This window comes from Eutrema salsugineum, unplaced genomic scaffold (assembly GCF_000478725.1).
Source record: "Eutrema salsugineum unplaced genomic scaffold, Eutsalg1_0 scaffold_12, whole genome shotgun sequence".
Taxonomy (NCBI): Eukaryota; Viridiplantae; Streptophyta; class Magnoliopsida; order Brassicales; family Brassicaceae; genus Eutrema; species Eutrema salsugineum.
Window position 1 is genome coordinate 10280628 of NW_006256895.1, and position 24915 is coordinate 10305542.

General features: G+C 31.7%; 3 protein-coding genes across 3 annotated transcripts; 1 reads left to right on the forward strand and 2 right to left on the reverse strand.

Moving 5' to 3' along the window:
* Positions 1 to 1948: 1948 nt before the first annotated feature.
* On the reverse strand, positions 1949 to 2336 carry LOC18025775 (non-specific lipid-transfer protein 9). The gene has a single exon (XM_006408833.2). The coding sequence runs from the start codon at positions 2300 to 2302 to the stop codon at positions 1949 to 1951; it is 354 nt and encodes a 117-aa protein (XP_006408896.1). The 5' UTR covers positions 2303 to 2336.
* Positions 2337 to 3424: 1088 nt separating this feature from the next.
* LOC18025776 (AP-4 complex subunit sigma) lies at positions 3425 to 4948 on the forward strand. Its single transcript, XM_006408835.2, has 4 exons — positions 3425 to 3711; positions 4157 to 4243; positions 4546 to 4614; positions 4709 to 4948. The coding sequence occupies exons 1-4, from the start codon at positions 3571 to 3573 to the stop codon at positions 4841 to 4843; spliced, it is 432 nt and encodes a 143-aa protein (XP_006408898.1). The 5' UTR covers positions 3425 to 3570; the 3' UTR covers positions 4844 to 4948.
* Positions 4949 to 5419: 471 nt separating this feature from the next.
* LOC18025777 (inositol oxygenase 2) lies at positions 5420 to 8261 on the reverse strand. The gene is made up of 11 exons (XM_006408836.2): positions 8093 to 8261; positions 7727 to 7856; positions 7516 to 7600; positions 7220 to 7424; positions 6805 to 6864; positions 6622 to 6674; positions 6312 to 6434; positions 6109 to 6178; positions 5919 to 5997; positions 5747 to 5828; positions 5420 to 5653 (listed from the first exon to the last, which is right to left on the reverse strand). The coding sequence occupies exons 1-11, from the start codon at positions 8121 to 8123 to the stop codon at positions 5627 to 5629; spliced, it is 945 nt and encodes a 314-aa protein (XP_006408899.1). The 5' UTR covers positions 8124 to 8261; the 3' UTR covers positions 5420 to 5626.
* Between the last annotated feature and the right edge of the window lie 16654 nt (positions 8262 to 24915).

Sequence of the window (24915 nt, forward strand, 5' to 3'; positions counted from 1 at the left end):
GTTGAACGATGTAGTTTGACAAAAAATGATATCATTTTGTAGGCTGATTGCAAAAATTTTATAGGGTAATGGAGATATCTCTCCATTTATCACAACCACACAAATTATTTATGTCAGATGAACAATATATATTATAATAACAAGTTACATATTTTGTTATAGAGTAATAGTTATTATATGTTTTACACAATAAATATAATGTTAAATTGATAACAATAATGAGTTATATAGATAATTAAATATATTATTGATACATTTAGCACGTTAACATATATATTAACGTCTAACACTATAATTTACTAGGTAAAAAATATGTTAGACTGATAACAATAATAAGTTATATATATGACTAAAGATGTTATTGATATACGTAGCACGTTACATATAAAATTAACGTCTAACATTATAATTAACTAGATAAAAACTATGTTAGATTGATAACAATAATAAATTATCTAGATTGTTAAAGGTGTTATTTTTGTAGTTAGTGCGCTATAAATACATATAACATTCTAGTAGATATGTTAGCTGTTTAATAATAAAATTATAAAATAATACAGCTAGATACACATTATTATATATGTTAGCATCAATCTAATAGAATCGTCGGTTGTTCTAGCAGTTGAATACGGAGTTGTTATTCCTTACAAAAAAAAGTCAAAAATGAAACTTAATTTGATCAACGATGGAGAAGTCAGGATGACTATACCAGTGTACAACTACAACCAAATCAATGTTAATTTTTGATTGAAAGTTCAAATCAAAGATAGAATTTCATCAGCTTTGATTATATACAATAAATTTTAGATCCAAACTTTTCAATAAACAGATCCGGTAATAATGATTTGATATTGTTGGGGAAATATTATTTTGAAGAGTAAATCTCGAAGATGAAAGTGAAAAAAAATATATAATATAGACATACAAAATAGAGACGAAGAAGAGAAAGGAGAAATGAGAAAGAAGAAATGAGAATGGAGAATGGAGAAAAGAGAAAGAGAGATGATAGGCTAGCTATATAGATTAGTAGGGATGAAAGTGTATTAAAAAAATATGTACAGTGTCGTTTTTTTAGTTTGGTCATTTCTGCAAATTGTGTAGGTGAGATGGTCATTTCTTATAATTATTCTTAAAAATAATACTTGAATCTAGCAAGAGGACAGACAATCGTATGAATCTTATGTTTTGGATATTCAAGCCGCCAGCTAATATCTCTAAATAAAAACAAAGAGAAGTATTTGGTTCCCGTTGGGTTAGTGTGTGATGTTTACATATACATATTAATAAATGGGTTAACTCACATATACAATTTATGGTTTAAAAGAAAAGAAAACAGAGGAATGAATAGCACATTTCGGTTTCATAATTTGCTAAAATGGGATCATTAGCTTAGGATTAAGGTTTAGTTTTCACGATTTAAATTTAGATTGAAAATTAATAAAATTGAACATTTACAATGAAGAAGATGAAAATTTTCAAAAGCTTTCATAAAATAATGAAAACTTTCACAAGTTTCCGATAATTTCAATTATTATATGTTTATATTATCATAACCACATAGACTATATTTTTGTCAACTCAAGGGTGTGTCCATTAAACTATATAAAAGAGCTAGTTACTAAGTAGAAAAAAAATGAGAAGAAGTTATTTGATCAAATTCAATTTTGATTTTGTGATAGCTACCTCATTCCCCCGAAAAACTAAAAATATATATAAAAAATAATTAAAATCTTGTTTTATTATTTGAAGGACATTTGTTATACATTAAATCAACTTTTTATTTGATATCTTCATTTTTATCCCTACTTCTTCTTCTTCTTCACCTTAAGGTTTGATGCTGCACAAAAAAAAACATTAAGAAAATTAGGAAAGAGATATTCTAAAATAAAAAATGTAACTAAGAGATTAACCAAAAAATATAAGTAAGAAAATACTTAATTTATAAGAATTACGTGTTACAATCAAATTTTGGACCAATGGGTGCAAATAAGGTAACACCACACAATTGAGGCAAAGTGGCAAACTTGCTGGGATCGGTTGAAAAAATCGATGCTTCAATAGTCAAACACATGCACATATCTCGACGATCTTCATACGTTTTAACACCACGATTCACGGTGTCTAAGCCTTTGCAACACTCTGGTGTTGGTTTAACACCTGGAAATAATAGGTATGCCAAACACGGTTTTAAAGCATTGGTGGCTTCTCCACATGGCGTTAAACTATGCACCATCATAACATTAAAAGGTGAAGTTAAGATTGTGATTGTAACGACACAGGCTATTAAGTCTGATTTCCTCATTTCTATGTGATTTATTGTGTGATTGTAATATTAGGATTTTTTTTGGTGTATAATTATTTGGGTTTGCGGTGCACACATATTATTTATAGGAGTGTCTCAGTGTGATGCACTGCACTAATATAATCTTATGCTATTTTTTACTCCTTATTACATAAAAGTTGTGCATTAGATTTTCTTTCTTTTGTTCTTATCGGGAAACAAATCTTAAAATTATATTTGGTAAATATATCTGCTAGTAATTAATGTATATCTTTATCTGCTTGTAGAAATTTAAGTAAATATTTATCTAATATATATATGTTATATATCTATATATATATATATACAAATGGCTTATGAACCTTCTTAACCCCAGGTTCAAGTCTCCTTTAAACCATTTTGATAGTATATTTTTTTTTACTTAGTTGACAAATTGACACCGATTAAAAAATTTGTTAGGTCCGCCACTATATACACACATACATAGTCTATATAATATATATATATATTTTTTTAGAAAACTTAATCAGGTGCAAAGTATCAGAATCTGATCAACTCTAGACATTAAACCATATCCAAATATCTCGGTTTTAAATTTTGAATTTAAGTATGTATAGAAAGAACATATGTATAATATTATCTACTATCTATTAAGACCCAAGGAATATAAAGGGAATAACATCATGGTTTGTTTTGCTGTCTCTTCATTTTGACTTTTGAGTGCACATAATCATAAGAAACACATTTTAATAAGCTTTATCGCATGCGCCATCAATAGAATTCATACAAAAAAAAAAAAAAAAAAAAAGAGTTTCATCTTAAAGCTTGGAAGAGTGTGTTCTTTAGAAGTCTAGGAGAATATTCTCCACAAACTTGAGAAAGTACTTCTTGAGAGCTCCAAAAGACGACTACTGGGTTACATTTTTAATAAAAAATTCACTCTTAACCAATGTTTTTCTTGTTCAAAATTGATTAGTTAGATTGCAACGACCGGTTCTATATCTGAATCTACCACTATGACGTGGGCTTTTCGATGTCTTAAGGGTTAAGAGAGAATATTAGTGGGCTACGTTTAATTTATATGGGCCGATACATAAAAAAAGTTGTCGGAATTTAGTGTATTTGAATTTTTATTTTCTTAATAATTTATTTCCTTCTAGAAACACTTTAAACAAAAGAGTTCTGAGAAAAATTAGAGCTCCAAGAAGAAGAAGAAAGAAGTAAAAATCGAAAAGGATCTGAAAAACGCAGAGGAACAAAAAGGCTTGGAGCTTGGAAGAGAGAGAGAGATGGGGATAAGGTTCATATTGATGGTGAACAAGCAAGGCCAGACTCGTCTGGCTCAGTACTACGAATGGCTCACTCTCGAGGAACGTCGAGCTCTCGAAGGCGAGATCGTTCGTAAATGCCTCGCCCGCAACGACCAGCAGGTTCGTAACCCTCTTCCTTTTCAATTTCGATTAGATCGATCTTGGATTTTTGGGTTCGGATCTCGTCTCTTTAACTCGATTGATTTCGGTTTTCGATCCTTCTGGGTTGGTTGTAATTAGCTTCCCAAATCCTGGAATTGGCCTTTGATCATTCCCGGAATTTGATTTGTTAGATGATCCGTATCGATCCGGAATTACGTTTGTTGCTTCTAGATCGGAATCTGAAATTAGATAATTGGGTTTTACCGTCGGAAACCTAGAAATACACGATTTGCGAATTTTGATGACCATTGGCCAATTGGAATCAAATTAGTTTGACTTAGATTAGTATCATTGTTCATAGTTACCATTGAGCTCCTGTGATCTGATTTGACTGATTAGCTCGAAAGATGTTTTGGCTTAAGGTATCCGACTCAATTTTGTTGCGTTTTGATGTATAAAACAGTGTTCATTTGTAGAGCATCGCAACTACAAGATCGTCTACAGGCGTTACGCATCTCTGTTCTTCATGGTTGGAGTTGATGACGATGAAGTAAGTTATATACTTCCTCTGTTTTCTTATGAGCTGCGAAATCAGTTTTTTGAAATTTCAAATGAAATGTGTGTGTTGTGTTTACGATACCGGCTTTAGTATGATGTTGATGAACAATATAGAATGTTGTGGATGATCATAAGGAAGAAATCTTATTATAATCCGCTACATAGAAACTATTTTGCATATCCTAAGTTTGTCAACAGTAAAGCTTAGATTTTTTCTGTTCACTCGTCTCTAAATTGTTTGCTTTGCTGATACTAATTGCTAAAGCAAACTGTTTTCTTCGATTCTTGTCCTAGAACGAGCTGGCGATTCTAGAGTTTATACATCTTTTGGTCGAGACGATGGACAAGCATTTTGGAAATGTGGTAAGCTTTTTCGGTCTAGAATCAAAAAAGTACTTGTCTTGTTTTGTGTTTCCTCTTTTGTGATACATAGTTTTTGTATGTGGAAATTGTGCAGTGTGAGCTTGACATAATGTTCCATCTGGAGAAAGCTCATTTCATGCTGGAGGAAATGGTGATGAATGGTTGCATTGTGGAGACGAGCAAAGCCAACATACTTTCACCTATACAACTTATGGACAAGGCCCATTAATTCAAGTGGCTTGTTTGTTTCCATTCCATCACACTGTTAGACAACTTCTTGTATTATTAATTCACTTTTTGACCACTTGGAATGAAAAAAAAAATGTTTCCTTTATGCTTTGTGTGGAAGTCGTGCTAGTTAGAATAAATATAGAATAGTCAGATGAACTTTTTACTCTTATCCTAAAAATAAATAATTCATTTACACAAACTCACTATTTTGTAAGTACATGTTTAACCAAAATTTAAACAAATTTTACAAAAGAGTTTTTGCTAGATGACAATGTTGCGAAACCAATAGGGATAGTTATATGAGTAAATTCATAGAGTTTTTTTGGTTATGTTGAGGACTGGGAGAATCATTAGCTTTACAATAGATCAATTAAACGATATAGTTTTACCAATTCAGATAGTTCAAGAATTGTGAATGAAACCGTTAATTCTTTTACTTTCAAGCATAATTGATCTTGGTTTTACAATGTAGAGAATAAATTCTTGATCAACAGTCCAATAAGGCAATACGTTATTTGATAATTTTTTACCGATGAGATCACTATATAAAGACAAATTTTAGAACTCAGGGAAACTTTAGAGATAAGCTTAATTTTTTTTTTATGGATAAAATGCTTATTGCATACAACATAATTCTTAAATTTGATGGGAAAAGCAAGAATGAACACCATAACTTTTTTATTAGATAGGTTAAACTTCCGTTTTATACAATAGAAACTCATAATCCTTCGATCTCGTCCTCCAAGTAAAATGTCATTGGTGATTTCACAACTTTTGTATCTCACCATCTTAATTTTTCCGGAAAATACTGCAAAGTTATTAAAAAGGTAAATATATTACATATTGTACAAATTTGTGTATTAAAACGCATATAGTATTGAAATATATCAAGTAGTTTTACCTTGTTGATAAGGGAAATGTAGTAAGGCTTCACTTGTTCGACATCGACATGAACTTTGCTCTTACTGTATAGGTCATATTTACTGCAATTTCATTTTTATTCGTTAGAATACCAAAAGAATGGAGTTTAATTAGATGAAACTTAGTATATAAATAAGTGAAAATATTCTTACTTAAAGACATGGAGCCACTTGAGATCCTCTTTGTCCTCATCGTTCATCAAGTGTGTGTAGGTTCCCGCCTTGTGCAGTGCTGCATAATTATTTATTTGAATGTTCATAACAATGATAATAAGCATCTAATATCGGTAATTAGTTTCCTGAGTGAAAGCGTATAAGATATGGTTGACATTTGAGTACGTACGATAAAATGAGTGGTATCGAATAATGAAGAGACCAGCGTGAGGAAGAGTTGAGCCATTCTCCTTAGCAACCTATTTTAAATTATCAAATCAGTAAAGTACATGTTGGTTTTTTTTAGCTAATAAACTTTATTTATGGTAAATAAGAAGAATTTTTTTTTTGTTCGACCAAAAAAAAAGAAGAATATTTTTTTTGAGAAAATACCAAATACATGTAGTCGTCATGACCCCAAGACATGAGAACATTGTCCAATCCACATCCTTCACTGTAAACTCCATTTTTTGTGCTGTACTTTGTATTGTTGGTATCAGGATTTTCTTTAAAATACTGCAAGATTGTATAATGGAAAATAATTAATTAAAGTAACAAGCTAATTTTGATGTCAGCGATACTAATATTAGTATAAGTTCAACCGATACTAATATTGAAAACGTTAGAGTTGAACTTTTTGGTTTTAATGTTAAAATATTTAGAGTTGAAAGTTTCTTAAACAAATCCGAAATGTACTACGTACCTTGTGGTGAATATTTGCCGAGTCGAAGGTGCATCCAACTGGAAATGTATCGCCTGTAATTCAACGAAAGTGTTAATAATTTTACATACAATTTTGTTCTTACGTAACAGAATAAAATGAAATATATAATTATAGACTAATATATACTGTATGATAATATAATTCATGTATTTTAATACACACCAACGACAGCCCACTGGGGAAGACCACCGAATTCCGGCAAAAGGAGAACCTTTCCAAGATCTGTAACAAAAACAATAGTAACTCAAAATCCAATAATGACCCAAGATTATTTTTTTTTTTGTCATAATGACCCAAGATTATAAAAATCATATTGTGCATGTAATTTAACCCAAAATATTAAATGAATTCGGTTGCCTTGATAGATGTATGGATTAATCTACATGTATGCATGAAGATATGTAACAGTTTTAATACTGACCAATCTAAGATGTAGTAATATAACACAGAACTCTGAATTGTTGACCGTTTAATATTCAACATAGATAACTCTAGTAAGATAAGTATCACACAAAAAGATGACGGTTTATGAATATTATTATAATTTATGAGCTAGAGAGCAAAACAAGACATGTACCATGGATTAAGGCGGTGAGATGGAGCCAATCTTCATCAGGATAGTCCCTGCGAATGGCTTCAGCGGTTTGGAGAAGGTGTTGGATTTGAGGTTCATCAAGATCTGGATCGCTATCATCGACCACATTGTTTAATAGCTCACAACATTCCCATATACTCATTTCCATCTTGTTCAGTTTTCCATATTCTTTTCTCATCTTTTTCACCTGTCCAATTTTGTTCGAGTTTTAATTTTCAGTTATAATTAACACTTTACTACTCTATCATTTACTTATGAATTAGATTTGTTTGGCTTACAAAGTCATAAGTCTGGTGAATGTGTTGCATCCTGTAGAATTCCTCAACACCTTGCTGTCTCTCACTTGCACCATTCTCATAATCCCTAAATAGAAAGAAAAGAAAAAAAAACAGATTGTAATTAGTTTATAGTTTATGTCCATGTTAAATGTCGATTAATTAATCAATTAAGTAATAAGTAGAGATAAAAAACAAAAAAAAACAAACAAACCTAAAAGAGTGGCCCAGAAAATTGATATCAGGGGCATCAAATCCATCAGCTTCCTTGGATTTTGGAACCACAAAACCTCCATCCAACACCAATTCATCACCCCTTTTTTTCTTTTCCTCGATTATTGAATCTATAATAGTCACCATAATATTAATTAACAATTACCCTTATTTTAAGAAAGTGATCATATTCTTGTGCACTAATATCAAACTAGTCTCTGTATCTAGTTCAGGACATCTCAAAATATATCAAATATGGCGAAAACAACTTAAAAGCAACTATCATTATCATTATTGAGATTAAGCTAAGCATAAAATTTAAGCTAATCGAAAGTATAACTTTTGAAATAAAGCAATGAAACGTTACCAGTGACGTAATGTTCAACAAGAATAGTCATCTTGCTCGGAATTTGATGCGTAATCAAACGAAGAAATTAAAAAAACGTGGAGAAGTGTGAATTGTGAAGATATTGTTGAAGAGAGAAGAGAATGGAGAAGGTATTTATATTGATCCAATCAAAAAGTCCTTCCTGCAGATTTGGAGACAGTGCAAGTCCTTAGATCACAAACCTAACTTGTATTGTGTCCTCAAACTGAAATTAATGTACCAAAAACACGTCACACTTCGCCGTATCTTCGTAACATCAAATTCACGCGCTCTTAAGTGCGCGTGTCACTCAGATCACCTTTTTAAGCAATGTTCGTGTTCTACACGCTCCGAACAAAATGTGAGTTTTGCCTGAACTATCTTTATCTTAGTAGTTTGTTGAAATTAATCTCTTGACGCGGATTTGATTAATTATGATTTACTATTTACCGATATTTTCTGAGTGAGATAGGGTTATTAGTTTTTGGAAAGATTGGACTCGCAAGAATTTCTAAATTTAGAGTTTAAATAAATTATGATGATTTTTTCCCTGATTTTAAATTCAATTGTTGCTGTATTTGATCCACATTGAGTTTATAAAAAGGTCAAGCTATGCTAGTACATAACAACTAACAAACTTTATTCTATTTTAAAATCGTATAAGATAATCTTAAAAATGAGAAAATGTTAAAAAGGAAAGAGTACACAATGATTTTAAAAACGAGGAAAATCTAAGAGTCCTGAATTGTGAAATAATGAAATAAAGTGAGTCCTTAACAGCAAAATAGAAAATTAAAAGCAAATTGGGAGTCGAGAAGAACAGCTGTGTTCTTTTTGTTATTGAGATATTTTCGGAATATTAAAGAAATTAACAAGTTGGGAGGAGAAAAACAAGTCAGCGTGACGTGTATAAATATTATCTCCATTAGCTGTGTTTTTGACCAACCTCTGAGTCAGCATCTACTCAGATTGCATGTCCTTTTTGTTTTTTTTAAGATTACACTTTCTATTTTAAATTCGATGTTTAATTTTTATAGAAAAATTCTTTAAATTTGATGTTGTTTTACGTTTTTTAAATAAATATGAAAATAATTATTGGTAGTTTACATTGTTAAAACGTAATATGATATCATTTGGCCGGTGATAAAAATTATATTTCATGACAAAAAAAGATAAAATATTATTTAAACAAATGTATATGAATAGAATTGCTTTATGAATATCTTTAACCATGTTAGTTTTAACTTTTAAGAGATTGTGTGTTCGTAATTTACGAGTTATCGGTTTGAAACTCGAAAGTGCTATTCTGAAACGTTTCAAATGACAACGCATTATAATTTATTTTTAAAGGATGCGAATTATGCGAATTTAATAGATTTGGTAACGTGAATTTTTAGATGTATAAGAAATTGCGGCGTGAATACTCCACCGTCCATAGCACTTCGTCTTCATGTGCAACCCGTGATATAATTGTTTGAACTTCGAATTAATTTGTAACAAAAGAAATATACATTTTGTGATAGTTCATGATAAAATAAAAAGGTTTTGCATTTTCTACAGATCATTGACAAAAAGGTGTATCTTTTACAGATATTTGATATATATCTATTTTCGGAACAAGCAAAAATTGCGTAATTTATTTGATCTAATCCTTGAGTAGATATATTTGGACTCTTAAGGAAATAAGCGATATGATGAAATCATGAATTTATCCATTTGTTATTATCCATTCTGATTTAGTTTATTTATTTTCGTATTATGTTTGGCTCGATTTGATGCATACTTTGCAAAGACATATAAATTGTGATGAGAAATAATTTTTTTTTTTTAACAGTTGAGAAATATAACTGGACCGTAACAAAAACATAAAGAGATAATGTATATTTGAACAAAAACAAAAACGTGAAAACATTGCGATGAGACTTGACTTTGGGTGACGTCAAATGAAAAGTTTTAAGGAAGAAAAAAAAGGTTGGCTGTTTAAAATTCAATGAGCTCGTGACCTCTTTTCATACGCAGAGGACAAACACCGCACTGCTTACGACGTCGACCAACCGCGTTCCAGTTGATTTTTATAGTACACGCGTTTGCGCTTAATCTCTGATTAAAGTTTGCGTTTATATGGTTTTTGTTTTGATTTGCATTCGACGTTTCGTTGTGAAAACACATTTCTATAGTAACTATAGTTATTATAATTGAAATTTATAATTATTTCATGTCAAACTTCTAATTTCATATATTTAAACTATGAATTTTGCATTTCATTCGTCTATAGCCGATAAGCTATCTACTTCATCTTTATCAAATAAGAGATCGTTAATTAGATCAAGTTCAAAGAGGATGCCAGCAGGAGAAGCTTGAATGTTACATTTATGAGTTGATTAATGATTAATTAACCACTCGTCATGGTTATATTACTAATTAATGTCGCTTTTGCTTGCCTTAAGGATAGTCAGACGGCGAGCAGCGAACCATCACACACCAAGTTTGCTCCATCGCTTTTTTTTCTTTCTTTCCATAAATAAATAACCATTTAACTAGGATCCACGTCACCTTTCTTCTTTAGTCATCACCACGTCTTGTACTTTTGAATGATTGCATCTAATTTATAATTTCAATCCAGACAAAAACAAAGTATCTCACATAGAATAGTCTACTTAAGATCACTTTGATAATAGTAATGACACGATTTAAATTATTAGAGACTTCTTTTGCTGATGTCAAATCTTAATGTTTAATATTTTACATATCAAAATATTTATCCCCTATAAAACTTTTGAGCCCATGTATCTTTTACATGTATCGATTCATCATAATACAGCTTTCAAAAGAAGGCCCTTTAAAAAAAAAAAAAAAATACAGCTTTCAAATTCATATTCACGTTCGATTTTTTCAGTAATCCAACGAAGTAGGAAAGTGCGAATTCTTCACTAAACCGAAGACAGACGTTAAAGTGGAGTAAAGAATATGGACCGGGCTACCTGAGTGAGATATACCAGATGGGCCTCTAACAAGAAAATAAGGATCTTATATAGAAAAATGATGTGCGCTTGAGATTAGCTAAGGTTTGGGTTTTCTTTGTTGGTTTCTTATGTGGACTTGAGAAAATGGATCTGTGACGGAGAGTTTCTCGTCGATGTCACGAGAGCAGTTAAGAAGGTATGCTTAATACTCGTCCCTATTTTCCTTGTTGGAGAGTGTGAATCACTTATTAGGGTGAATAAGTAGAGTCATTTACTCAGTAGTTAGTAAACGCTCTCTGTTTGTTCATATGTGTGACTGCGTCACGAAAGAGAAAGGCCTCAAGAATATATTTTTAAGCATAAAAGAGCGGCTTTAGAGCATCTCCAATCCACGTCTATTTTAGAGGTGAAAATAAAGATTATGCTTCAATCCATCTCTATTTATACCTCTAAAATAGAGATTGCTATTTTTTTCTCCAAATATAAAGGAATTCTATTTTTTTCTTCTATAATAGAGGTGAATTTTTTTATTTGTAAAGTAGTCCTTTAACTTTTAAATCTTTCTATTTATGCAAAAAGTATAATTTTTTATGAATATAAATGTGATAATTTTGGTTATAGTTAATAAAAAAACATATGGTATTGTTAAATATGAAAATTCTCATTGAAATTAAACTACAAAAAAATAATTGCAAATTAAAAATACATAAAAATAAACGAAAAATAACAGCAATTTTTTTTTAATTTATGAATTTTAACTTTTAGTATTATTATAATATGTTGAAATTTCATAAAAAAGTAACATAAGTGGGATTAATTTAAAAATTTTAGTAGTCTAATGTTACTATCACTATAATTTATGAAAACTTTTATAAACAGTAAAATAAAAGATTAATTCACAAATTTTATTTATCAAAGTTAGTAGTATTATAATTTATGTAAGTTTTATTAAAAAAATAAGTGGGTTAATTCATAAATTTTATTAATAAAAAGTGTTAAGAACAAATAACAAATTGAATATATTGAGAATATTCGACCTTTTTAGAGGGAAAAATAGAGGTAACCATTGGAGATAAATGCACCTCTATTTTATAGTTTCTCTATTATAGAGGAAAAAATAGAGACAACCATTGGAGATGGTCTTAGTCTATATCTCCTTTTTGCATCAATGCAAGAGTAAATCTTGATTGGATCAACACTTGTTAAGCTATCATTCAGGGTATCCTAATTTTTATTAAAAAAATAATAATAAGAATAAGAATCTTGATTTCTCTGTTGCTTTTTTATAGCATTCTTTGCCATGTATTTGCTTATGCTAAAGACGGACCATTGATCTTCTCAAGTGTTCAAACAGATACTGTATTGTATTTCTGAACTGAATTCAGGTTTTCTGAGAATGGAAATGACCAGAGAGGAAAACTCACTAGAAGAAATGAAGCCACATATATAACCTTTTGTTCTCGATTTTTTGGTCAAATACCTAGCGACAAACTCCATGTTCCTTTCATTACAGTATTTCTGAACAAGTTCCTAGTCTTGTGGGATATATCATAGACGTACAAATGAGATAATCCAGCAGATAACGTACATTACATATATAGTTATCTTCTAGTTTTAAATGTTGGACTTCTTTATAACATTACTTAATTTAGATGGTGAGAGCATCTCCAATAAGGGATGCTTAAAGGTTGCTAGTCAAAAATTTAAATTAGAAATAATTTTTTAATGGAGAAAACTTTTAGCATCGATGCTTCTATAAGCATTTTAAACACCCTTAAACACATCTTACGTGGTCTTCTCTTATTGGTTGAGACATTTAATTTATTTATTTTATTCTTTTTCCCATCAATTGAAATCTCTCTCTCTTGTTCTTCTCTTTCCTTCTTAGTAACCTTTTAACATAACCTTTAAAATACAAACTAAAATTAAAAAAAAAAATTTCTAAGCACCTCACTTTAAGCATCTCCCATTGGAGGATGAAATTTTTTATTAGTGGACGTACCAAAAAAAAAAAAAATTATTAGTGGGGTGCTTAAACAAAAAATTATAAAAAAAACTAATATAAAAATGGTTAAGCATTCCTTAAAGGTGCTAACCATTGGAGATGGTCTGACGTACCATTGGCTGTTGAGGAAGACTAACTTAAATCATTTGACATTTGGTAACTAAACCAACTGTACATTCTCCCTTCCAATATTTAGCCAATTAAATTGTTTCATTTATTAGTTTTGAATTTTGATTACTAGGGTTGAGTCCGCGCTTCTCGCGGATTTTATTTTATATTTGTGTTTTTATATATTTTATATATTATTTTATAAAAAAACACAATGTATTCTGTTAGTTATCATTATTAGTGTTTCTATATATATAACAACAAATTTCTCTTAATTATTGTTTTTATTAACTTCTATTAATATTTCTAAGTATATATATATATATATATATATTTCTATTAACTTCTAGATTTATTTATGATTTACGTGTCGCGCATAATTTAATTTTTTAACTGTTAATTCATCATAGTTGTCTTTTTATTTTTTATTAGACTCATTATTCATTTTTATATTATCATAGTTTGTTAATTTCATTTTTGTTCTCCTTTCTGATTTTCAACATTTTTTTTCTTATATTTTTTGAAATTCTTTTTTATTAGCTTTGTGTTCTTCTTCCTCATTTTCTTTACATTTTTTTTTCATCTTCGTCAACTTCTATTTCTTTTTTTTCCCTTTCAGTTGTTCTTCATCTTCTTTTTCTGATTTTAGTTTATCTTTTATTTTTACTTATCTCGTATATGTATTCTTCTTCATCTATTTTATCTTTATCTACGTACCATTTTTTATATTTTGATTATTTCTCATTCCTCTTATTTTTTCTTATAATTTTCATCTTTTTTTATATTTGTTTTCATCATCGTCTTTTTCTTTAATTATTTCTACTTATTATTTTTTTTCCAGTTTTTAATTCTTTTTTTCTTGATAAAAATAATTATTATAAAAATGTATGAATTAATTAAGTCATATGAATTAATTAAGTCATGAAGGTTAGTACTAGGATTTTTTTTCTTTTATTTTTTTTAAAATAATACTATTTTAAAGGGTGGGAATTAATTGAATCATTAATTTTAATTTTTTCTATCTTCATATTGTAGTTTCTTTTCTCATGTTCGGCGTTTTTATCTATGTATTTTTCAAAATTTGCTTTTCATCATTTTGTGTTTTTCTTCTTTCTATGTTTTATCTTTTTTTTTTCATCATCTTCTTCATCATCTTCGACTTGTAATTTTTTTTTTGTTTTAAATTTATTTCTTATTATGTGTCTCTTATTTTTATTTGTTTGGTGTATGTATTTTTTTTACTTCGTATTCATTTGCGTCGTCTTAATTATATTTTGAATTTTCTTTTTTGTGCTATCTTTTTTTCTTTTTTTATTGTCTCTGGACTTTCGGTTATCATCGTTTTTTTTCTTAATTTTTTTTCAGTTCTTACTATTATTTTTTTTGATAAAATATAAGAATTATAAGTAGTATATAAATAATTAAATTATTAATTTTAGTAGTAATATTACTGTTTTTCAATCAAAAATAATAGTTATTAATGTGTGTAAATTAATTGAGTTATGAAATTTAGTTTTCATTTTTGGTGTTGATGTGGACACTCTAGATGGTCTGAAATGGAGAGAAAGCTCTCTAATTATATAATAGAGTCTATAGCCTCACTCAAGTCAAGCCTCGCAATATTTAACTTATCCTTACCAAACAACCAACGATGTTTTGTGATATAGACGTATCAAAGAAAGCCATGAAGAAACATTAAAGTCTGTAAATATTTTTAATTCTTATAGTGAAAATTCCTCAGACTAGCCTTTAAGGTTAATGAAATCACAAACCTAAACTAACATATTGAAGGGCTTACTAGACTAACCTTATAAAGTTGGTTTAAATCCATTTTATCCAGATACTGAATATTATTACGAAAATGCCATTATGATTTTTTTTTTTATAAATTTTTTTTTTCGAAAAAACTTTAATTTCGAAAAAAACTTTTTAAAAAATCAAATTTTTTTTTGACAGAAAAAAACATTTTTTTAAAACGAAAAAAGCAAAAAAAAAAAAATACAAAACCAAAAACTAAAAAAAAAAGTAAACCCTAATTCATCTTCTTCTCTCTCTCTTTCTCCTGCGCCATTTTTTTTTCTCCCACGGAGCTGCTCTTTTTCTTAACCTTTTCATTCCTCTCTTGCTCTCCTTTTTATCTTTTCTTTTGTTTTGTTAAATTTTGTTGTATGAATATGTATTCTTTATGAACTTCAAAGCTTCGATGTTTCAGATAGAGAAAAACACAACTAGTTCAACCGATTTTTTGTATCAAGAAGCCTCCAACGTTTCCAAGCTCGGAGATCTAGATCTTCCTATGGTTTCTATAATTCATTCTGCTATTATGTGAGTTTTTTTTTCATTTTTTTTCATTTTTTGATTTTTTTCTAGATCTGGGTTTTTGGATCTAATATCAACGATAAATTATGGAGATGTGGCGGTTGGCGGTGACTCTTAAGCAGCATTCTCGCCGCGTCGCGCACAACCGCAGTGGATATACGTTGTTTCGATGGAATGGTGGTGTTGTGGAGGTTGTCGGCGGCATAAATTTATTTTTGCAGGTACGTTTGGTAGATATATTTGGAAATCGATTTTGTATTTTTTTGTTGTAAAGTTCATAATGTGTGATGGTAGATTTATTTGAAAAACGGTATGTAGTTTGGTAGATTATTAGTTATCTGATGGTAGACATATTTAGAAAACGAAATGTGGTTTGGTAGATTTATTAGTTATCTGATGGTAAAATTATTTTAAAAAACGATGTCGTTTGGTAGATTTATTATTGATAGACTTATTTGTAAAACGATGTGGTTTGGTAGATTTATTCGTCATTTAATGGTAACTTATTTGAAAAATGATATGTGTTTGGTAGATTTATTAGTTATTTATGGTAGATTTATCAGTCGTTTATATTTGAATTTTATATATGAATAACAATATTTGTTTATTTTTTCTGACATATTATGGGCTTTGTCATGGTGAACAAATCTTTGATGGGATATCCAGCACCGATCCGATATGTTTTACTATGAATTGTAGATTTACATTTGGTAGATTTGTTTTGAAATGATGGTAGATTTATTATTAAATTGATGGTATATCTATATTTGAATTTGTAAAAATGATAATTAGATTTTGAATGATAATATTTTTGTTTTCAAATTATATTTGTCGTAAAACATTGATCCAGATATTTCACATTTTTATCACATTTGCTAGTAATGTTATTATTCAATTTAATTTATTTTTTTACTTTCATTATGATGTATATCATAACTGAAATCATTTGACATTGTGATGTTGTAAAAGTTTATGTAAATAGAGTTAAATGTAACAAATATTCAAAAATAAAAATCAAAAGATCATAAGTTAAGAGATTGTTATTACAAATATGACATATATGTTCAAAGTTAATATGAAAAGCAAAGTTATCATAGAGAAAAGATATATCATAGAAAAAATATTCATGTTAGAAATTTTTGATCATTGATTATGGCATCTATATCGTAAAGAACAATACTCATATGTGATCGAATCACAGTTAACCGACATAATCTTAGCAAACTCATGCAAAGAAAACGTCAATGGTAACAAAACCAAGTCAAATATAACCATGGAACAAGTCTACCATATGTACGAAACCTATTTAACATACAATATTCCAAAATAAGTCTATCAAACCGCTGGTTTTTTCGTAGATAGGAGAATATATTTAGGACAAAAAAGTAATTTCAATCTAAAAAGTCAAATGTCTGCCAAACATTAACAACTAAGTCTACCTCAAGCATGAAAAATAACTCTACCATAGAAACAAGTCTACCATAAGCATCTCATATGTCTACCAGATCGAGGTTATTTTTGTAAATACCAAACTTAATTAATCTACCACATGATTATTATAAGAAGTCTACCATACGTACAATAACTCTACCAGATTACATAAACTCTACCAAACTGACAAACAAATCTACCAACATTTTGTAAATCTACTTCATGTAGCAAATAATCTACCACTTACCAGAAGAAATTTTATTTCAATTTAAATCTACCACACAACAAACATATTACCACAAAACAAATAAATCTACAAACATTTTGTAAGTCTACCTCATGTAACAAATAATCTACCACTCACCGGAAGGAATTTTACTTGAATTTAAATCTACCACAAAACAAACATATCTACCACAAAAGCAAAAAATCTACCAACTAAATATAACTCTACCATGAAACAAATATGTGACAATTTTTTCACATAAGTCTACTGCCAAAGGACATAAGTCTACCAACTTAGAAATTAAATCTACCTCATTGTCAATAAATCTACCGATAAAGTCAACTATGCGACGAAGTCAACACTTTCTTTAACAAATCTACCAACACGTTTTACAAGTCTGCCATTCATAACAACAAATCTACCAAAACATAATAAATCTACCTCTCATCATCAAAACTCTACCAAGATAAGTCTACCAACTCTCGAATAAATCTACCATCGACCTAATAACTCTACCGACAAAATTTTTGCGTTGACTAAAATTTGATAAGTCTACCGTCAAAGCCTGGTAGACTTATCAAATTTTCAGCGCTATATTTTGCCTACGTGACATTAAAAAAGTAATGGCATTTTCGTAATTATGTTTTTTTAACAAAGACCAAAAGGGTGTTGATGCGGACATCAACCCATCAAGACGTCTCATGGTGATCTCAACACTTGGAAGAATTAGGTGCAACGAGCATGAGAGTCTAGCCAAGGGTAAAGGAGAGACGATCTCCCTTGTTTAACAAGTTAATGGCGAAGGGGAGACGACTGTCATTAATTTGTTCTCTCTAGACTCCTATCTCATCACCAATAAGCCATTAGATCACTCAATCTTAACCGGACCAAACCAAAGAGGAGGCACCCAATCTATTGAAGATATTGTTCAACCCAAAAAGAGCCATGAGCACTGTCCAGGTCAAATGAAGTCCAATACCAAGTGTTCCAGCCCAACTGCCACTTGGATCACATTCTTAGCTCAACCAGAGCACGCCTAGAAGTGGAATCAGTCCAATTGGAGTTCAGATGAAGGAGATATTGAGTTTATAAATCGGGTGATCCTCTACTTACCCGATTTGGACATATGCGCCTTAATTGGAGAATTCCGACTAAACCAGGAGGAATTAAGCTATCAACCGACTTGTTCTGGAATCTTGACTCATCAGAGAATCACAGAGAATTTGATTCAGACCGAGATCGATTCTGGTTTAGGAGATATCCAAATTCTAACCCGATGGATCCTCCACTTGCCTTATTTGCCACCTTCTAGGTTTTGGAGTCTTCAGACATATCTTTGGCGACCAGGAGACATTCTAACTCAGCCAGAGGCTCTACGAGGCGTCCTTACTTCCACCAAAACGCATAGGATCAATTGGAGATGTACATGGACCGACCTTCCTTATTTAGATCCAAGTGCATTCAACATGTTCACACTTGGTGTCATAACTCTCCAACGGCTATATCCTTGCTGCTTCTACGACTTGAGCACACATTCAGCGAACCTGGATGTCCCAAGACATCACTTCTACGCACCCAAGTTGTCAAGACTTAAGCTTAGCTCCATTTACCTTATTTGGCCGAGATTTGGTCATTATGACTTAAACGGCTAGTTTTGCATTTAGTTTGTGATTTCTTTCTTGCTTTAGCTTTTTAGAACGTTGGTTTAGACTTGTGTAGAGCATTATATAAGCTCATCTTTGTCTTCATTGTAAATCACCATTCAATCTTAAATAAAAAGCATTTTCGTTTTCTTCAAAGAGAGTTCATGTAAGAGTTGTTTTTTTTTTGAATATTGTGTGTGATTCACATTGTTCATTAGAATTCTTGGATTAAACTATTTGTGTGATTCAAATAGTTTGTTCTATCACCTGATAGAGAGAGTCTATCATCATCAAATTGAGTGAGTCAATCAAATTCACCACCTTCTATCCCACCTTCATATCCACTTCCGCACAAAGCTTATTAGCTTTTGATTATCAAGAGATCACTAAGCATCAGTGTGATTCCGTGCTTACATCAGGTGTTTTGGGTATGCTAGGTTAGTTTTGTAAAAAAAATAAAAATGCGCCAAACAAGTAATATAGATACTTTTTAAAGTTAGTGTAGTAATCCTCCCATTAAGCAAACAAATATATTTATCAACATCGATCTTGAGTATATTACTGCATATACTACAATGAAAGAAAAAGAACTTTGAAAACAACGTTTCATACGAATGCGACATCCAACGGCTGCCATGGCCTCTCCATTAACAAATTATTTTTGCTGTCTATTTGTGTATTTATTGTAGAAGACAACAAACTTATCTATCTAGTAGAGTTCAAAAAACATTGTTTTGTAAGGCAAATAAAATAAATTGAAATGTAATATTTTCTTATATTATGTCCTATTATATATATAATCCATTATTGATCATAAAAGTCATAACCTAAAGTCCTCCATGCCATCTTTGCAAAATCCCAAGGAATGGTGACAGATGCAGAATTTGGTGATATATCAAATCATTTTCACAACATATTAATAATTAATGTTAGTTGTATTCTGTTAAACAGACATACTAATTTATGTTTAGCTGTATATATTTCTGCTAAATTCTTCACCGGATAGAGTAAATATAAATTTATATACTACTATCAAAGTTTAACCAAAACAAAAAGAAAAGAGAAAAAAGAACACTTAGCTTTAAAAAAAAAAAAAAAGAACACTTAGCCAGTAAGGCAGTAACCGAAGCCGACATGGTCGGGTCAACCCGTAATCCAAATGTGATTTCGTGGTTAATCCAAATCACTCAGTCCGATTACGCCACGTCCCACGTGTATGAATGGTTCTCCTACTCGAGTCTCAGGCTTTGTAATGTCAGAGAGACAATGACACGTCATCAGTCAAAGACCAAAAGCCTTGTACCACGTGTACTTTTCGTACAACTTATTAGCCCCACTAATTCTTTTTCTGTTCAAATATTTTTATATACTTTTTTGAAAGATTTTCTTATTCTTTTGTCGGGAGTCCCATTTTTACCGGAAAGGGAAGGACACATGGTAGAAGGGTAAGACACGTGGCGATAAAAGAGTCATTGTCACGTGACTTGGAGACAGATCACGTGATTAAGTTGCCCTCTTTGGACATGTTCGTTTCACCTCCTTTATTGAACCTACTTCTGCAAACTTTCTCACTATATACACAATAATGGCTTCCAAATATCTGCATATGCTTCTACTAAAGCATTTCAAAAGGATTTTATGATTTGTAAAATATTAGATTCGGTGCTAGCTAGATATATTTGTAATGACTTGCATTTTCTGATTCATTTTAGTAAAATACTACTTGTAATGTTCTGAAAAATACTTTGAGAAATTACGTAGATGGATCATTACATGTTGATATATATGTCCTTAAAGCTAAAAACACTGTTTTAAAATAGTTATTTCCTTTACCGAAAATAGTTATGTTTCGGTCGAATAGATATCGATAATCTATGCCATCAACTTTTCTTTTCTTTTTTTTTGTCGTCCGATCAACTTTTAAAAAAAAAAACAAGGGTATAACAGTAGCAGCGATCAACTATTTTTTTTTAGTTTGATGTTTTAGCAAAATATACATATATATATATATAGTTTGATGAAATAAAATCAAACCGAACTAGCGCATCTAAGCCAACTGATATTCGAATGCTATTTGTTTAATTATGCTTGTTTCACAAAATATCATTTGCGTATTCAAATATATTACTATGATTGTATGTAGATCAAAGTATAATCAAAGATTTTAGTAGAACCCCTCTTTGTTTAATTAGTTGCCAAAAAAAATGTTGATTTGTTTATTGAAATAGTAAAATAAAGGGAATATGGGATCACGTAGGAGTCATGATGGTGAGATGCATGTATACCTTGATGTATATAATGGTTTGATGGAATCGTACAAGATATTAAATTTCATTTAATGGACGGTCATGCATGGGGCATGCTTACTGTTTCCTTTGGAGGTGACATTCTTATCATGTGTTAAACGACACGTGTATATATATCTAAACGTACATTCATCCGTATATACAGTAACGTATGCGTATGTATGCAGTATGATGGCAACAAAGGTGTATTGGATTTGACTATACATATGCACTTGCATGGACGCATCACGAATTGTCGAATTTGGTCGACAGTTATTCCAAATTTAACGTTTGCTTTCAGACAGTGGCGGAGCTAGAATTTTTTTTTAATGGGGTCAAATAGAAATATATATGATATTCTTAGTGGAGGCAATGACACAAAGTTTTGAAAAAAACACTAATTTTTTAATTTTATTGGGGGCAAATGACTCCACTTTGATGAATGTGGCTCCGCCACTGCTTTCAGATATATAATAGAGTCACCGTCACCGTTATGAATATAGATGGTTGATGTAAAAAAATTAGAATGTATGATGGTTAATAACAGTAACATTATACTAATAAAAAAGTAACTGTTGGAAGTAAGCTTGAAGATCAAGCTTCTAGATTATTCTTTAAGTGAAGTTTTCCTAAAAGAGTTAGGATTAGAAAAAAGGAAACTAGGAGTTGTCTATTTCCTTTAGGTTTAGGAGTTATCTAAATAATCTCCTATATAAGTAGTTACCAAAGATGTGGTTTCACTTATGAGTTATGGAAGCTTTAGTTTTTGAGTCAGTTTTCTAAAGCAATAAAAGGAGAAGCTTTTATTAACCTAAATTTCTAAAGGTTCTAATAATATTTGGTATCAGAGCTAAGATTATCGATCTAGAAAAAGAGAATCACAAATCAAGCAATGGGAGATATCGTCCCTGTCACAAAACCGAAGGAGCTCCACACCTCAACGATACAATGTCCGATGTTAAACGCTACAAACTACACGGTATGGGCGTTAAGGATGAGGGTTCTGCTCAGAGTTCACAAGGTTTGGGAGGTTATTGAAACATAGACAAACGAAGGAGAGAAGAACGACATAGCGATGGGTTTGATTTTCCAATCAATACCAGAAGCTCTAATCCTAAAAATTGGCGAACTAAACACAGCAAAGAAGATCTGGGACGCCATCAAAACACGTCACGTAGGAGCAGAACGAGTTCGAGAAGCTAGACTTCAAACCCTAATGGCTGAATTTGATCGCATAAAGATGAAAGACACAGAAACCATTGATGAGTTCAGTGGTAAGCTATCCAAAATTTGCTCAAAATCAGCAGCATTAGGAACGAACATCGAAGAGTCCAAAATCGTCAAGAAGTTCCTCAAAAGTGTTCCTCGAAAGAAGTATATCCACATCGTGGCTTCGCTTGAGCAGGTGCTGGATCTCAATACAACTAGTTTTGAAGATATTGTAGGGCGTTTAAAAGCCTATGAAGACCGTATACAGGGAGAAGAAGAGGAAACACAAGAGGATCAAGGAAAGTTGATGTATGCAAACACTGAGAATCAGTCAAACCGAAGCTCCAATGGTGAAAATAGAGGCAGAGGTCGAGGAGGACGCTTCTATAGCAGAGGAAGAGGTCGTGGAAGATCTTATGAACCAAGAGATATGTCAAAAGTAATATGCTATCGGTGCGACAAATTAGGACACTACGCATCCAACTGTCCAGACAGACTTCTCAAGCTTCAAGAGACGCAAGCAACTGAAGAAGAAGAAACTCACGAAGCAGAGAAGTTGATGATGCACGAAGTAATATTTCTAAACAAAAAACACGTCAAGCCGGACAAGTTTGAAACATCCACCAATGAAGATGATATATGGTACTTAGACAACGGGGCAAGTAACCATATGACAGGGAATCGCAGGTACTTTTCAAAGATTGATGAAACCATTACGGGAAAAGTAAGGTTTGGGGATGACTCACGCATTGACATAAAAGGCAAAGGGTCAATATTGTTCGTAAGTAAAGACGGAGAACGAAAGGTGCTAGCAGATGTTTACTTCATACCAAACCCGAAGAGCAATATCATCAGTCTAGGACAGGCGACCGAATCGGGCTGTGACATTAGGATGAAAGAGGATTATCTGACTTTGTATGATCAGAATGGAAAGTTGCTGGTGAAAGCAAACAGGTCAAGAAATCGATTATATAAAGTACGTATGGAGGTAGAGAACACCAAATGTCTACAGCTCATAACATCTAGTGAGTCCTTAACATGGCACGCAAGGCTAGGAAATGTTGGTATAGAAGCAATGAAATCGATGATCAACAAGGACTTGGTCACTGGCATGCCGAAAATCACAGTCGAGAAAGAGACATGTTCATCGTGTTTACTTGGAAAACAAGCAAGAAAGGCTTTCCCTAAAGCAACGACATACAGAGCTACACGCACACTTGAACTCCTTCATGGAGACCTTTGCGGGCCCATTACACCTTCTACAGCAGCACAAAACCGATACATATTCGTTTTGATTGACGATCACTCAAGATATATATGGTCACTTCTCTTAAAAGAGAAAGGTGAAGTGTTCTGCAGATTCAAAAGGTTTAAGGGGCTGATCGAACAAGAAACAGGGACCACGATACAAACACTTAGGACAGATCGAGGTGGCGAATTCATGTCTCAAGAGTTTATAGGGTTCTGCGAAGAATCCGGTATTAGAAGACACTTAACGGCTCCATATTCTCCCCAACAAAACGGAGTCGTAGAGAGGCGTAACAGAACCTTACTTGAGATGACTAGGAGTATCATGAAACACATGGATATTCCGAATTATCTATGGGGGGAAGCTGTAAGGCATGCTACATACTTGAATAAACAGAGTTGCGACCAAAACTTTGAGTTCACAAACGCCATACGAAGCTTTTAAGAAGAAGAAGCCTAATGTGGAACATTTAAGGATATTTGGTTGCGTTTGTTATGCAAAAACAACAACTCCTCATTTAAGAAAGCTGGATGATAGATCGCAGATGCTTGTGCTTCTAGGAACAGAGCCCGGATCAAAGGCATATCGACTATTAAACCCAACAAGCAGAAAAATAACAGTAAGCAGGGATGTTGTTTTTGATGAAAAACGTAGCTGGAAGTGGAATAAATCGGGAACAGAAGACAACAGAGGTACTGGAAATCTCAGATTCAGAGTTGAGAATCTGAGAAATACTGAAGAAGAAGATGTTGAAGGAGAAACAAGGGAGAACACGATGAGAGAAGAGGATAATAACGAAGGCAGCATCGAAGGAGATTACAACTCTGAATACGATTCAGAGTGTGGTGAGGAGACACAAGTCGAGCCTGTTCTGAGAAGATCTACAAGAATAAGAAAACAACCGAGTTACTTGGAGGACTACGTTGCTTGTCTGAGTTAGAAGGAGAATGTCTTCTATTGGCTATGGATGAAGAGCCATGGGATTTCAATGAGGCAAAAGAGTTAAAGGTGTGGACTGATGCTTGTAATGATGAGATGTCATCAATTAACAAGAATGGAACTTGGAGCCTCGTTGATCTCCCTTTAGGAGCAAAAGCCATCGGGTTGAAGTGGGTTTTTAAGATCAAGCGCAATTCAGATGGAAGCATAAACAAATACAAGGCTAGACTTGTAGCCAAATGGTATGTGCAGAGACATGGTATAGACTTCGATGAAGTATTTGCGCCGGTAGCTCAGATCGAAACGATCAGGTTCATCATTGCTCTGGCTGCGTCTAATAGTTGGGAAGTACATCACCTTGATGTGGTGAATTAAAGGAAGAAGTTTATGTCTCCCAACCTGAAGGGTTTATAATCGATGGATGTGAAGAAAAAGTGTATAAACTC